Source organism: Erpetoichthys calabaricus, chromosome 18 (assembly GCF_900747795.2).
Source record: "Erpetoichthys calabaricus chromosome 18, fErpCal1.3, whole genome shotgun sequence".
In the NCBI taxonomy this organism is placed as follows: Eukaryota; Metazoa; Chordata; class Cladistia; order Polypteriformes; family Polypteridae; genus Erpetoichthys; species Erpetoichthys calabaricus.
The window spans coordinates 4,802,988-4,819,479 of record NC_041411.2 but is presented as its reverse complement, the minus strand read 5'-3'; the positions used below and the strand labels follow the sequence as shown (position 1 = coordinate 4,819,479).

Here is a 16,492-nt window from a genome sequence, read left to right as displayed (position 1 = left end):
GAAATCCCTGCCATCAGGGAGCACCATTGGGGTATGTGGTCAAAGGAACGTCCACATGAATGCCAGGACCAAAGGGAGTATCACACTGCCTCTGCTGACCTCCCATGATGCATCCTTCTGCCATCTCTTGCCCAGATAAATGCCACACACACACACACGTGGTCATCCACATCATCTACAAGAAAGCATGATTCATTACACCAGGCCACCTGCTTCCATTGCTGCCTGGTCCAGTTCTGATGTTCACTTGCCCACCGAGGATGGGCACTCTGACTCATCTATGGCTACGCAGCAAGCTACTGCACCCTGTATGTTCTGATCTGGGCTTTATGGTGGAGTGGCGAGACAGAGGCCTGTAATAATGTCGGTTTTATGGTAGAGTGGCCAGATGGTTCATTAAAAGTCCACTAGGAGTTCAAGGACTCTCAGGTGAACTATTTGGCCTCAGTGGGTAGGAAACCAGGACCACCCATCATCGATTCAATTCCATTCCAAACGGTGAAGCAGGATGGTGCCAACATCAGGGACTGAGAAGCTGGACGGCGTTGAGGAGCAAAGCTCAGATGATGTCATCAATGAGGAGCTGCTCAGAGCGCTGCGGACCCCAGACTGGGCTGAAGGCTCCACTTCCAACAGGACAAAGCAGAGAGAACTCTGGGAATGCCCTGCAGTTGCCCATTCAGATCCCAGACTTGAACTCAATCGATCGAACCTCTCTGGAGAATAACTGTCCACCGAGGGTCTCCATCCGACCTGACCGAGCTGAAGGGGGTCTGCAGAGGGGAATGGCAGAACATCCATCTGTGGGAGGGAGGCTGGTCAGGTTCAAACCCAAGAAGACTCCACGGCTGGAATGGCTGCCACAAGTCAAGTACGGAGAGAAATGTCCGAATATGCGAGTCAACGGGATATTGCAGTTGTTCTGATTTGTGAGACATTTGCAAAAACTCCTTCTGGGATGTCGAGTGTTTACTGGACGAGGAAAAAATGAACTGCAACCATTTTAGCGCAAAGCCGCAGCACAATTAAAAAGCGACGAAAGTATCGGAAGGCGCTATATAAGGAAGCTTGCCTGGCAGCACGTGGCACACAACTGGCAAAGGCTGGCAGTACCGACACACATTGACACACACACAGGAAAGCAGCGCCCCCTTGCGGTTGCAGTGACACTACGCAACTCTCCATTGGGCTGGGAGGGGGGGCTTCCAAACTGGACAACCCGACGATTCCCCATCTCAGGCTGCGTGTCCCGCTTTAAAAGACGGCCCGTCCGAAACGCAAAGGGGTCTTCGATTTGATTTGATTTGATTTTATTGAACAAACTCCGACTTCTGCATTTCTTCTTCTTCAATCCTCCACCCGTTTTGCTGGTCCTGCCAGTCTCTTTATGGTGGCAGGCGCCCTCTTAAGGCACCTTCTCTCCCCGCCGTCCTCCTTCTCCTCCTCCTCGTCGCCGCCACCCCCCCATCCCTCCCCTCCGAGCTCCGATTTCAGCCTTCCGCTCCCTAGACGGTCTGACGTGGCAGAAGCGGCTGCAGTGCCAGCGCGTGTGCCCACCCCGAGTCCGTCAGAGCCCACGATGCGGCGGCGGCTTCTGCTCCTACTGTGCGGTGCGGTGCTCCTCGCCGGCCTCTCGGCGTACCAAGTGGACCCCGATAAGCTGAAGGACCTGGCGCGGGGAAAAGTCGAGGTGAGTGCCGCGCAGTGCGCCGTCGCCTGCTGCTTTCATCAGTTTGAATGGCCCTCCGTCTCGACGAGGAACATCAGCCGCGAAAGGCGCTATATAAGCAGTACATTGGAACCAATGCGCCGGCGCGGACACGGCGCCTTTAGCCGGCGTTTGATCGATTAGGGGGATTTGTAGCAGAAATAGAAAATGGCCAACCTTAAGTGGATGACGCGCTTTAAAATGCGACAAATTTAACGTGAGAAACGCAAACGGGGGTCCCCGCTGCTCTACGCGGCTCCTCGTTTCGCGGGGTCCCGAACTTCAGAGGCTAAAAGGCTGCGATTTCTTTAAATTTAAAATCCTCTTTTCTGCGCCCAGTCTCGGCAGAGGACCGTCTTCTTCCTTAGTGTGGCATTTTATGTGAGGGGCTTCATTATGAAGGACCCTCAGTTTAGCGCTCTTTCTGTGCGCGGGCCGTCACTTTAAGCGGGTCGCTTTATGGAGTAGCCCACCGCTACTCCGCACTACAACGTCCTCCTTCTGCCTTTTAGCGCTGGGATGTGCACCGCCGCTTCGCCCTTCCAGCGACCCTCCTTAATACAACAATCGGTGACTTCGCTGTGCCACCCAAACCCCCCCCCTTAACGTGGAAGTCTATTAGGCCCGCCGGATTCCCCCTCTCCTCAAACCCAGAAATTAGAGCCCCCTCATTCCCCTAGACCTCAATCACCCCCCAATCTCCAAATGACTTCTATACATCAGCACACCTTTAAGGTGGGGGCCCACTGAAACCTCCAGCACCTCTGCTACTGGGTCAGCTTTAGAATGCGTAGACTGGGGGTGCAGTTAGAAATGTTAAAGATCACAGGGGGGGGAAGGGGGGGTTCCCTTGGGGTTTCCGAAGGCGACCGAAGGTGGGGGGGGGTCCTCCTTTGCATTTTGAGTGGTGAGATTGAAGGGGGGGGTCGATCCTCCTTAACATTCGAACAGTGCTGTCAAAGTGCAGCAGTCCCCTCATTTGCATGTAATGTGTGTAGTAAAGTAATAAAATGCATTGCAGCTGTCGCTCCAACAAATGGCACATCCCAAACACTTGGAGTAATAAAATGCATTGCAGCTGTCGCTCCAACAAACGGCACATCCCAAACACTTGGAGTAATGACGTGACAATTCTTACACCACTGTCCCATTTCTATACACAAAGCAGGACAACACACTTAAAATGCATAATTAAAACAAAGACGTCTCATTGCAGAATCATAAATGAATGACAACGGTGCAACTCCGAAGAATTTCTTTGTGAATCAAGTTACCGAGAGGCATTCGCCCGACTCCGCGGTAGTGACACTTTCATGAATCAAAAGTCAGGGGAATCGTCAGAGTGATTCTTACTGTCGTGGAGCCGGGCGGGCAGCGAACCCCAAACACACACAGAGTCCCGGGTTCAAATAATCAAACACCTCCACAGAAGCACAAATCACAGGTTCTCCCTCTCTCTTCTGACCACCGCACCTCCAGCTCAGTGTTACTCCACGTCCTCCCCCCTCAGACTCACCCGGGTACGGGACTGCGGACCCCTTTTTATTAAGGACCCAGGAGGACTTCTGGTGTCAGGGCTACTGCCCAATGGAAGTACTTGCGGGTCATACGGAAGTCCCACTTATTAGGGAGCACATCTCCCTGCAGCGCCCCCTTGCGGCACCCACAGATCTCAGCAGGGCTGAGTTGCCAGACTACACTTCCCAGCATGCCCTGCTGGTTCTGTACTGCTCATGGATATCCAAGGCCGCTGCCATCTAGTGTTCTGGGGGAACAACACATTCCCTGCAGCATCTTCTGGTGGGTTGTCCGTCCATCACTTCCGTGTCTGTCCTGGTCGGGATGCCCATCTACCTGCTCAGAGCCTCCCGTCCGGGTAAGGAACCAACTCCGTTTCTGGTTGTGATGCCCGTCCAACCCCTGTGCCATTTACATTACACAGTGACTCGTGTGAGAATCAAGTGAACGACAATCATCAGACTGATTCTGGGGTAGCGACTCCTCTGCCATTGAGGATTCGGGCCGTTCTTGCCTGTGCCCTTTAAATGTCTCCTGGCACCACGTTTGAGTGCTGTAGCGCTGGTCCTGTTGAGCTCCACTGACTGAGCTGCTGGTGCTCATGAATCGATTCACTGAAAAGAGGCGGACAAAAAAAAAAAAAAACACGAGAGGTTTGGAAGTCGCCGATCAGGCCTGTGCCTTTGGGATTTCTGGGACGTGGTTCCATCCATCCATCCATCCATTATCCACCACTTATCCGAAGTTGGGTTGCAGGGGCAGCAGCCTAAGCAGGGAAGCCCAGACCTCCCTCTCCCCGGCCACCTCCTCCAGCTTCTCTGTGGAGGACCCTGAGGCGTTCCAAGGCCAGTCAGGAGATAAAATCCCTCCAGCGTGTCCTGGGTGGTCTTCTCCCAGTGGGACATGCCCAGAACACCCCCCCCCCCCCCCAGGGAGGTGTCCAGGGAGCATCCTAACCAGATGCCTGAACCACCTCAACTGACTCCTCTCAATGTGGAGGAGCAGTGTCTCTACTCCGAGTCTCTCCAGAATAACTGAACTCCTCACCCTGTCTCTAAGGGAAAGTCCAGCCACCCTGCAGAGAAAACTCCTTTCGGCCGCTTGTATCCGTGATCTTGCTCTTTCGGTCACTACCCAAAGCTCGTGGCCATAGGTGATGGTAGGAACGTAGATCGACTGGTAAATCGACAGCCTCTCCTTTTGGCTCAGCTCTGTCTTCATCACGACGGACCATTGCAGAGCCCGCATTACTGCGGATGCCGCACTGATCCGTCTATGGACCTCCCGCTCCATTCTTCTCTCACTCGTGAACAAGACCCCGAGATACTTGAACTCCTCCACTTGAGGCAGCACTGTGCTCCCAACCCGGAGAGAGCATTCCACCCTTTTCCGGCTGAGAACCATGGCCTCAGATTTAGAGGTGCTGACTCTCATCCCTGGCTGTGAACCACTCCAGTGAGAGCTGGAGGTCACTGTCTGTTGAAGCCAAGAGAACTACGTCATCCACAAATAGCAGAGACGAGATTCTGAGGTCACCGAACAAGACCCCCTCCACTCCTTGGCTGTGCCTAGAAATTCTGTCCATAAAACTTATGAACAGAATCGGTGACAAAGGGCAGCCCTGGTGGAGTCCAACTTATTACTGGCAATGCGGACCAAACTCCTGCTCCTCCTGTACAGGGACTGGATGGCTCGTACCAACGAGCCTTGTACCCCGTACCCTTGGAGCACACCCCACAGGATGCTTTAAGGGACACGGTCAAATGCCTTCTCCAAATCCACAAAAAACATGTGGACTGGTTGGGCAAACTCCCATGCCCCCACCAGGATCCTGGCCAGGGTGTAGAGCTGGTCTAGTGTTCCACGGCCGGGACGGAATCTGCATTGTTCCTCTTGAATCCAAGATTTGACCATCGACCAAACTCTCTTCTCCAGCACCCCTGCATAGACCTTACCAGGGAGGCTGAGGAGTGAGATACCCCTATGGTTGGAGCACATCCTCTAGTCACCCTTCTTAAAAAGTGAAACCACCACCCCGGTGTGCCAGTCCAGAGGCACTGCCCCTGATGTCCATGCGATGCTGCAGAGACGTGTCAACCAGGACAGCCCCACAACATCCAGAGCCTTGAGGAACCCAGGGTGGACCTTGTCCACCCCAGGGGCTCCACCAACTTGGAGCTTTTTAACTACCTTGGCGACCTTGGCCCTTGATATGGACGGGCCCCCCCCCCCCGAAAATAATGTCGAGCGCTTGTCCTTTTATCAAGCTGGGGGGGGGGTTTGATGGTAAATCTCACCCCCCCCCCCATGGTCACTTTTGGGGGCTCTGAAGTGTTGGAGTGTGTGCACTGAAGTTATTGGGCTCAGTAATCGAAGGAAGAATCTTCTGTTTCTGCTTCCACACGATTATTGCTACCGAGTTGCTAGCGGAAGCGCATGTGTGTGTGTGTCTGTCTGTGTGTGTGTCTGTGTGTCTTTTATTCTGAGGATTAATTGTCCTCTGTTGAATTTCTCAAACTGCTCTTTGATGAACGCTCTCTCTGGACTCCATTTGACACAAAGACGACGTGGCCTTCCAGTTCCTGCTACTCGTCTGGTGACACACGGTGTCCCTGCTGATGTACCGATGACTACGCCAAATAACACGACCGACGAAGTCAATTGTAATCCCTTTTTTTTTTCTGTTTCCCCCCCCTACAGACCTGTGGAGGATGACAACTGAACAGGCTCAGAGAGGTAACGGCTCTTACGATAATCGTCTCCTTTGGTTTCATCCTGATGCATGCTTATTTATGGCCCAGCAGCGACGCTTCCTCGTCCTTTGTATCGTTACTGTCACATGCTATTCGGCTTTTGTCACATTTGTTACATTTCTCTTTTGCAGGTGAAGGCCTTCGTCACACAGGACATCCCTTTCTAGTATCCTTTATTTGAAGAATTCGCAACTTCATGTACTTCAGGGGTTTCAAAAACTGGGAATTTGCCTGACTAGAGGGCCGCAGTGCTAAACATCCATCCATCCATCACCCAACCCGCTATATCCTAAGTACAGGGCCATGGGGGGTCTGCTGGAGCCAATCCCAGCTAACACAGGGCACAAGGCAGGAAACAAACCCTGGGCAGGGCGCCAGCCCACTGCGGGGCACACACACGGGACAATTTAGAATCGCCAATGCACCTAACCTGCATGTCTTTGGACTGTGGGAGGAAACCCACACAGACACGGGGGGAACATGCAAACTCCACGCAGGGAGGACCCGGGAAGCGAACCCTAACTATGAGGCAGCAGTGCCAACCACTGCGCCACCTTTACAGTGTTCCACGCTATTTTATATGAGGCTTCTGTAATGGAGTCACACTCTTTGACTTTGCCATGTAGGCCGTCTAGAAGTGAGCAGATTTTATCCTTTATCTTAAATTGATCTGAGGGGGTTATAAATTTTCTAAATTCAGCATGACAGCTTTATTGGTGCGCGTTTTGGTATTTCTCTTGACAAAGCAGACATCGAGGTTTATTGTTTATTTCAGTGAACGCAAATTCTTCTTCCCTGTGCTTTGTTTCAATGTTCTTTGCTCGTTTGAAATTTTGCGTTTTGCCATTTCCTTCTCGTTTTCACCAGCAGGTCTCAACTTCACGTTGGGGTCCAGAAAGAAACTTCGCATGAACTGAAAAAAACGTATAAAACACGAGTGCACCCCCTTCTGAGAGCAAACGGAGTGTTCTTGTTTTGAGCAGGAATTTCAATTCTGAAAAGGATTACAGTGACCCCTCGCCTATCGCGGACGTTACGTTCCAGACCGTTCAGCGATATACTGTAGAAAGACCATATAAATAGTTTAAAGTGTGGTGGGAGGGCTATTTTAAGGCTTAAACACATGTAAGCTTATTAAAACGCACTTTGTAAACACATACGATATGTGGTTGTCGGGTTAAGTATATGAGTGACATAATAATAATATGTAATTTATGTGCGTGTGTATATATATATATATATATATATATATATATATATATATATATGCATATCAAATAATGCAAAGAGTACGCAACACGTGTTTCGCCCTAATTCTGGGCTCATCAGGCGTACACACTCACTGCACTCCCTCTCGGGAATCAAACCTCAAACGTCAGTGCCAGAGGCGATGCCCCTAACGTTGCGCCACGGCGAGTGGTTCGTTCATTTGGCAGCATGTAGTTCGGGGTAATTACATTCATGGCATTCGTAGTCTGAATCACAATCTGATTATGAGCCCAGAATGAGGGCGAAACACGTGTCGTGTACTCTTTGCATTATTTGACAGTAAATTATTTCAACTATTCTATGATCTGCTTCTCACAACTGAGGGCATCGTGGCAGATGTTAGCAGACTTGCTGACCAACCACAAGCGTTACCTGGTAGGTAACCACCCATACAATCAGATTGTGATTCAGACTACGAATGCCATGAATATATATATACACACATACAAACACACATTTACATCTCTCTCTCTCTGTATACATAATGTTATGTAAAAATAAAACATTTTAAGCTCAGTATGGGTACTCACCAGCATAATGATGATGATGATGAATTAGCTGTGCAGTACACGATGAAGTACATATGTAGGTGATGACAGTGATGCGTACGTACGCTATTCTCAAGGCTCACCCTTCAGGTGGTTTATCTTCCTGCTGCTGGATGGCAACTTCCACTGAAGGCGTTGGCGTGACTTCTTTGTTTGTTGGGGTAAGGAACATCGTTCTAGGCAGTTGCTGGCATTGCTTCTTCTTTTGGGCGAGGAGGTTCTTATAGACTTCAATGGTGTTGTGAAACTGCAACGTCCCAATCATCTACACGGTATGCGGTACGCAGAGAATGAGTGTGATGTGTCGGGGACTCACGCTCGCTGTTCTTGCGAGATTACACCACGTTAGCAGCAGCCAATCAGAGCCCAAAAGATTTAAAATCCCGCTCCGATTGGTTGAGTCTTCTCTTTCAGCCAATAACGGGCCTTGTAAGAAATCATCTGGGTACTGTAACGCCAAACTCTTTGTCTACCGTAGTGTACAATGTACGTATATTTAATGATTTACTGTATTGTTTAAATATTAGATATGTTCCACAGAAAAATCCACAATATAGCGAGGGTGCGATAGCTGAACCGCAATATAGCGGGGGATCACTGTAATAGACTGTGAATTAGGACACTGTATAGCGCCCGACCCGGCACAGACTCAGACAGAGGCACGTGGGAAAAAAAAAACCACTTTATTTTTCTTCCCCCATGAACCCCACAGCCCCAACACAGTCCCAGAAGCCACTCCTCCCTGGCAACCTCGTCCTCTTCCTCCATACTCTGGCCCTGAGTGGTGGTTGCTGACCCTTTTCATAGCCCACCTGGATCTTGATCACCTGTTTCTGATTGCCCTTTCTGGGCTGGGCTGTATATTTGTCCAGGCCGGCTCAGGGACCCATGCAGCACCCCCTGGTGGCCACCCCAGATCCCAACAGAGCTCTGGAGAACTCCATCTCCTGCAGGAAACTGAGGCACCACCATCAACTAGTGAGGCAGCCGCCAAGCATCCCGGGACAGGTACATGGTTGCTCCCCCGGAACATATGTAGAAGGGGCATCCCAGCCGGGCATAGGACCTGGCCGCCCGCCACACAGACTTTAATAATTTCTTACTTCCTGGGGGCCACAGAAAATGCTTTAGGGGGCCGTGTGTTGAGTAGCCCGGCTCTAGCGTTTATAAAATGGGCTTCATGTGAGGTGCGCTTCTCAACGGTGGCTCGTTTTCACTCAAACAATAACGGCAGCTTCCCAATGAATTAAATCTGGAGTCAGTAACAAAACAAAAAAATGACTCTTAAAAGTCGTAGAGGACGATCTCCCCATCACCACAACTTTTCGCTTTTTACTTTGTACCCTGAATCTGAGAGTTTGACGTAAACCGGGATGATGTCAGTTCTACATCGGAAGGCGACACAGAGGAATTTATTCAGCTGATGGATAAAACTCCTTGCATTTGAACACACACAACACAACACCGGACCACCAAGTAGAAGTAAATGAATTCTGTCACGTCTCCATTTGTAAACTGGTAGAATCGATCTGGACAGAACAGACTTGTTGCACGAGGAGAACATCGACGTTTGCACACGCACCTGGCGCCTTTATCCAAGGTGACTTGACAACACTCGAGGTAAGAGAAACGGAACCAGGTGAAGTCGTCACTTGGTGTCAGCGGTGGGATTTGAATGCACAACCCTCAGGGTTTTCAAGTCCAAAGCCTTAACTGTGCCACACTGAGGACAACTACAATCGGTCCATTTGTACAAAGCAGTGTGAATTACCCGCTCTTTCCATTCGAGGGCCACAGACGACTCCCAGCCTACCCTAACAGTACAGGGTGCAGCCTAACCCTAACCCAAAAGTTTTTAGAGTATTTATAATAAATAATCGATTTTCATATGACTTTAAGTAAAGGATTATTTTCGGGATCAGTATGCCAAGACATCCCTTTAGCCTGCTTTTCCCCTAACCATAAACCAAACCCTATAAACCCCCTCCCCCTCCAAAAGTGTTCACATTATGTTGTAATACAAAACTGAATCCCAGTGGGTTTAATTTGATACTAATCAACAGAAAAGGACACCTTAATATCAAAGTGAAGACCGATCTCTCTGCTAAATGGTCTGACAAAGTCCACATCAATGGAAACGTCGTGCAACACTTCACTTGGACGGGATTCATTTTACGATAGGAGGCGGCGTAAAATTCATTTGTACCGGGGGAGCTCTGGAAGTTCAGTCGCTCGTGTCGGGATCTTTCTTGTACAGACTGCGTTTTCACGTCTCGGTAAAGATTCTGGAGCATTTCACCTCCCGCAAAGAACGAAGCCGAGGTTAAACGAGTCCTGTGCAAATCGACACCTCAGTAGAATCCCGTCGACTCGATTTGGACTCAAATTGGAGAAGACTCTTGGTAATCATTATTGTACCCAGTGCCTGAACGGTTAGTGCACTCCTGACTAACTGGGGGTGTTATATATCCCCCCACTGGAGGTCCGTCAGCGCACAGATATACACAGTTAATATAGAAAAGCGAGTGAGTGTGGAGACGTCCCTTTTGGAGGTGCGACCAGACATATCGTTCCTATAATTAAGAGTTGTGAACTGATAAACTAAAAGGAACTGGGAAACGTGGGTAGAGAGTGGCGCACTGCCAACTAGGTCACCGACATTACACCATCCTGTCGAAATACGACTTAAAAATTACAGAGGCCCCCCGGTAATTATTACTTGACCCCAACTCCTGGTGTAAATCAAATCCTGTCCGAGAAAGGTTTACGATTAGAGGTCTTTACCGTCGCATACACTGAGAGAGCACAGGGAAACTCTTGAGCCACAGATACTTAGATGTTTAAATATATACAGTAATTAATAAGAGTAGTAGAGGATAAGTAAAGTACAGCTTCACATACAGTAAACCAGCCAGTGGGTACAGCACACAGGTAATTACTGGGGGTTTACTGACCTTATGGCATCTGTGGTGAGGCTTCCCAGAAGGCCCAAGTGAAAACAGGGGATGAGCTGGGTGGCTGTCATCTGACATGATGGATTCGGCCCCCCTCAGACGTCTGGGGGAGTAGATGGTGTGGAGCCGTGGATGGTCGGCACCAATGATTGTAGATGCTGCACCGACAGTCAGATGCTGCCAACTCCCAGTGATATATCCGGTCAGGGGCCTTCCAGTAGTGCAGCGGTTCTCACCCCAAAGCTGAGGTGACATGGCATGTAGGCACCAGTGGTGCCGGGAGGAGCCCTAAGTGTGGTGGACGGATGTCACCGCGCGTCGTCCATAGCGGACAGTCAGTATTATTAGACTTGAGGTGGTGTCCAGAGTGAGCACCTCTTCCATAGCACGAACGGTGCCCCTTTGTGTGAATGACGCAGACTTTAAGGAGTGCGCCCCACCCCACCCCAGTGCACAGAGCGCACTCTCTTTTACTTCCATAAAGGGTGTCCAGCGGGTAAAAGCGCCTACTTGGTATCATTAGAGTTCGACAACAGTAGGGGGTTGTCTGTAGTGTGCAACCCGTAGCACCCCTCAGATGATGGGGCCACCTAATGGAGTGACTGGCTCTGGTCACCGGTGTCACATCCCAGTTCACTCCAATACACAGTAACATCTTTTCAGAATGTGTCTCTTTTTTTTTTTTTCTTTCTTGTTTATGAATCTAAAACATGGCAGCAAGTTAATTCCTTGACCCATTTCATCAAGTCATAACCTGGTCATGAAGCACATTCCTGGGGCCGACCCCGAGCTGGTCCTAATCAGCCACTACTACGAAGAGCTCGACGTAAGTCTGCTTTTATTATCTTGTTCCAAGATGTAAAGTGAAGAAAACCATTTGCTACCTGCTAAGAGAATGTTGCCCTCGTTATAAAGGGGAGGTGGTCTTACCTGAATGGTGAATTTCTTCTTTTCTCGGTTTAAGCAAAAACCCTGCTGACAAGAAAATGACAACACGTTACATAAAAGCATCGGCTAAGATTCAGGCTTCCAGTCCTCTGCGGGCAACGGAGCCGTTCTGTTTGTACTGTTTGTAGAGCTTTGATGTTTACAACCCAGTGAATAGAAACGAGAAATGTCTGTATTCTGGGCCATATCTGGAATGTATAAACCTGTAAAATTAGATGAAACATTCAGAAGAAGCACTGCTCAGCCTTCACTTGTATTTGTGACGTTAGGCCGCATTTCACGTGCTGTGGGACAATTTGGAGCTCCGGCTTGTGACCTCCCACCTTCCACTTTCCAATTCTTCTGAACTACCCCCTTAAGTGAGTACCCTCTGGTCACATAGCAAATTTATACTTTAATAATTCATACATTATATATAATAAATGACAGATGTAACATGCATTTTACTAGACAAAGCCTGACAACATAGCTAAAACGCATAATTAAAATAAGAAACATCACAGAATCGTAAATGAATGAGAATCGCAGGACTTGTTCTTGGGTAATGATTCCATTCACAAATCAAATGAACAAGGACCGTAAGACTTCTCTGGTAATGAGTCAGTTCATGAATCAAACAAACAAACCAGAACTGCTGAGACGCATTCTCGGGTAATGCTTCAGTTCACAAATCAAATGAACAAGCATTGTTGGACTTGTTCTCTGGGAATGATTCAATTCACAATTTAAACAAGCAAGGATCATAGGACTCATTCTCGGGTAATGATTTAATTCACAAATAAAGATTCAGTTCAAAGATAAAACAAACGAGAACCCTGGGACTTGTTCTCGGGTAATAGGTCAGTTCATGAATCAAACAAACTAGAACTGTTGAGACTCATTCTCAGGTACTGATTTAACTCGCAAAACAATTGAACGACAATCACGGGACTCATTCTCGGGTAATGTTTCAGTGCACAATAAATGAGTGAGAGTTGCTGGACTCGTTCTCTGCCACACAACTCAGAAATGAAAAGGAACAAGGATTGCAGGACTCATTCTCAGGTAATGATTTAGTTCACAAATAGAGGTTCAGTTCAAAGATAAAACAAATGAGAACCCCGGGAGTTGTTCTTGAGTAACGCTTCAGTTCACAAATTAAATGAACGAGAGTTGCTAGACTTGTTCTCGGGTAATGATTGAATTCACAAATATAGATTCAGTTCATTAATCAAATAAATGAGAATCCTAAGACTCATTCTCGGGTAAAGATTCAGTACAAGAATCAAACGAACGAGAATCGCTAGACTTGTTCTCGGGTTAAGGTTCAGTTTGAACTTGAAAGAATCCATGAATGGTACATGCCATTTGTGGCCAGCAGGTGGTGCTCCAGCTCCCTAAACAAACGACACGCAGGCTTGGACACAAGTTTAAAATGACCAAGACAGTTTTAATCGTGGGAAACTCTTTCCCCATTATTTCCCACAACACAATCACAGTTCAAAGCAGCACACAGCAATACTTTGTCTCTCCGTTTTATTTTCTTTCTTCATGAGTGGCTCCTCCACTCCTCCCAGCAAGCTGGGACTCTGGCTCCCCAAGCTGTGGCAGGCAGATCCCTCGAAGTACTTCTGGTGTTCTCAAGGCTTTGCCAGGGATCATTTCTGTGTAAGGCTGGAGCCCCAGGAAGTGGGGCTTCCCAGTCCCCTCAGCACCCAACGGGGCTGAGCCAACAAACTCCAACTCCCATGATGACCTGTGGGAATCCATGGCAATGCCACAACCCGGGGGGGCTGCCATCTGTGCAAGTTGTCTCCCCCTGTCCTTCCACACTGTGGGCGACCCAGCCGGGTAAGGTTCCCAGGTGGCGCTCTTAACACAGTGCAGTCAATAAACTGTGTTAAATGATTGTTAGACATTTGAATAATATTTTTATTAGGTTTAATTTTTGCATGACTAATTTGTTGAATGTATAAAGGGTCATAGACATATTTATTTAATATGAGGTTTATATTCCAGTTGCATGGTATACTTGCACTACTAAAGACAGGACCAGCATTTTGGTTCTTTCAGTTCCAGACTTGCACGTCACTTTGCCCCTCAGTCACCCCCACACCACCTCCCAACCATCGTTTTTTCAGTTGTGTAAAACGGCCATTTCAAGTCGCTGAACGCCATGAAAGTTCCGATCGTGTCAAGATTGGGTCTAGCCGTTGTGAGTTCTGCACCAGGGAAGCTCGACTACGACGGGGAGGGTTTGGAGTTCTCCGTTATTTAACAGTTGTGGTACTGGTACCAGGGTCAGAGGGGTGGTATCGATACCCAAATCAAAATTTTAGTACCATTCCAACACTACTTTACCCACTCGAGTTAAAACAATTCCAGTAACATACTGAAAAAGAAACACTGAATATATCGTACTATGCGTTGTTCCCGTATTGTTTGTCAATGATGACCCGAGAGATTTGCCGTTTGCTCGTTCAATGGTAACGGTTCAGCTCAGCTTCGAAAGAATCCCAGAAGAGACGTGAATGAGAATCATAAAGGAGATGGACAGCGCGTGCGCATTAAACGCATCCAACTACCTGCGGAATGAAGGGTGCGGACCACACGACGCATGCCCCGCCGATCATCGATTCGCTCGCCGAAGAGAGTTGCTGAAAAAGAATGAGTCACGACCAGCTCAGCGTGGTTTGCGTGAATTTCTGGTTGGACTATCTGGAAAAGGAAGAGGTCGCTTTCGATTTCTGACGTAGTCTGTGAAAAAAAAAAAAAAAAAATTTTTTTTCATGAAAACCGGAGCCAACCAAATGTATTAAACGACTAATCGCTTTATTGCAAAAGTGGAATTCATGGCGGTCCGGGTTACGTGGGGAATTTGGGTAGCTTTGTTTCTACAAATTATCCAACTCGTGGCTCCGAGTTCAGGTGGAAGTTTTCACTCGGAAACCGTTAGCACGTGAACGCCGCAGTGGGCGGAGCTTCGGGTATTCACTGGTCTGCAGGCCCACACGTGTCAGTCGTCTTGTAACTGTGGTCACATTCTTCCCTGTGATTTTGTTAAACTGAACCAAACTTCACTTCTCTGTCCTTTTTTGTTTTTTTTCACAGCGGATCCCCTTGAGTGACATGACTCGCACAGAAATAAACGAGCTGCTTCTGTCACTCGGCTTCTACAAGAAGGAAAGCCCAGACGCTGCTGTCCCCGAAGAATTTCGTTATGCCCCAGCCAAGGAGAGTCCCTGGAGAAAACAGGACCCCGACCTGAACGGCACAACTGGCAGCCAGGATCCATCGAGTCCGTCAAACGAGGAAACACCTGAACTCCGAGACAACACTGAGGATCCGGAATCCCGGGCCACTGAAGAGGATCCTGACCAAAACGCACAACATGCAGACTTGTAAAGCACAATGGTGGAGACGCCGTCGTGTGCCAAAGTGGCGGCTTCTTTAGGACCCTGCAATGGATTTCTAGTTAATTAGAGACCCGAAATCAGTGCGATACGAGTAAGCGTGGTGGTGGCGGGTGCGTCTACTGATCGAGCGGTTCCTGCCTTGTGCCTGCTGTGGCTTGGACTTGTCCTAGAATTCTAAAATGGAGGACACCCCGGGATACGTAATTTAAAACACTGGAACAAAAACGTGACAGGGATGGCGGCCATTTTGAGTCGACTGTCACGATTCGCAGCAAAATAATTTCTAAGGCTCTGTGGATATTCTCAAAAAAACGATCCGTGCTTCTGGCAGGCTCTCCGATATTTATTTGGAACGTTTCCACATTAGACACACTGGAAAAGCAACCGAACCAATCAGACCACCGGAGCTCCGCTCCACGGAGGAGGTTGTCACTCGATATCCTGGTTAACTACGGTCAAGGTTAGGGTTATCCGACTCAAAATCCTGCAATCTGATTGGCTGAACCGCAGCACTGCGGTGGTCTGCAGCTGGGCTCATCTCGACAGCACACTCTTTTCAAATTATCGTCACAGAGATACATGTATTTGTAAATGTTGGGGCCACCGGGGGGTGCCCCAGAGCCCTGAACACCAGATTTCTTTACCGGGTTCAAACAGTTCAGCACAATAACAACACACAACTGATTACTCCACAAGTGCCGTCCCGTGCCTCCCATCTCGGACCCCCTGAGGTAGAGGAGGTGGCTTCTTTTATACCAGACCCAGTGCCACAGCAATGCACGTCACAGACACCAGGCAGAAGACCTCCTAAAGTAGACTTAACGTTCCCTCCAGTACCCCCCAACAGGACTACAGTGCCCAACATGGCTCTGCAAGTGTATACACCACCATGGGGGTGATGCCACCTTGTGTTTATGGCATCCCGGCTGGGTATCAGTGCTCTGTGACCCCTGCCCCTCTCTCTCGATTGGCATGTGATTGGTTCCTTGGCGCCTCACGGTTGTAAAAATATGACAGATGAATCTTTTTGAATCACCCTGTATATTCGGTAGACGGGAAGGGATGTAACGGGAGAATGGTAGTCTGGGAACCGGAAATGACATCAGAAGGGGCAAAGAACCGCCATCCATTTCCGTCGGGATGCTGGTCCCTCCGTGATGGCATTCACACTACGCATGCCGCTTTCTGTCGTGGATGACCTGCTAGTTGCCCATTTTCGAGTCGGACCACTCGTACTTTCAAAAAAAAAAATAACAAAGCAAAACCGAATCCCCAGCCTCCAACGTTCAAAACTGAGTGAACCATTGTGGTGGCACAGTGGCCAGCCTTGCCACCTCACACCTCTACGATGGTCACAGTCTGTGTATTTGGCACCAACTTCTCGTTCTCAGAGTTGGGG

The 16,492-nt window shown here is 48.8% G+C and overlaps 1 protein-coding gene across 1 annotated transcript; it reads left to right on the top strand.

The window, feature by feature from the left end:
• The first annotated feature begins 1,481 nt into the window (after positions 1 to 1,481).
• Positions 1,482 to 16,357, top strand: selenom (selenoprotein M). Its single transcript, XM_028824446.2, has 5 exons — positions 1,482 to 1,690; positions 5,927 to 5,962; positions 6,111 to 6,145; positions 11,498 to 11,576; positions 14,789 to 16,357. The coding sequence occupies exons 1-5, from the start codon at positions 1,580 to 1,582 to the stop codon at positions 15,080 to 15,082; spliced, it is 555 nt and encodes a 184-aa protein (XP_028680279.1). The 5' UTR covers positions 1,482 to 1,579; the 3' UTR covers positions 15,083 to 16,357.
• The last annotated feature ends 135 nt before the right edge of the window (positions 16,358 to 16,492 follow it).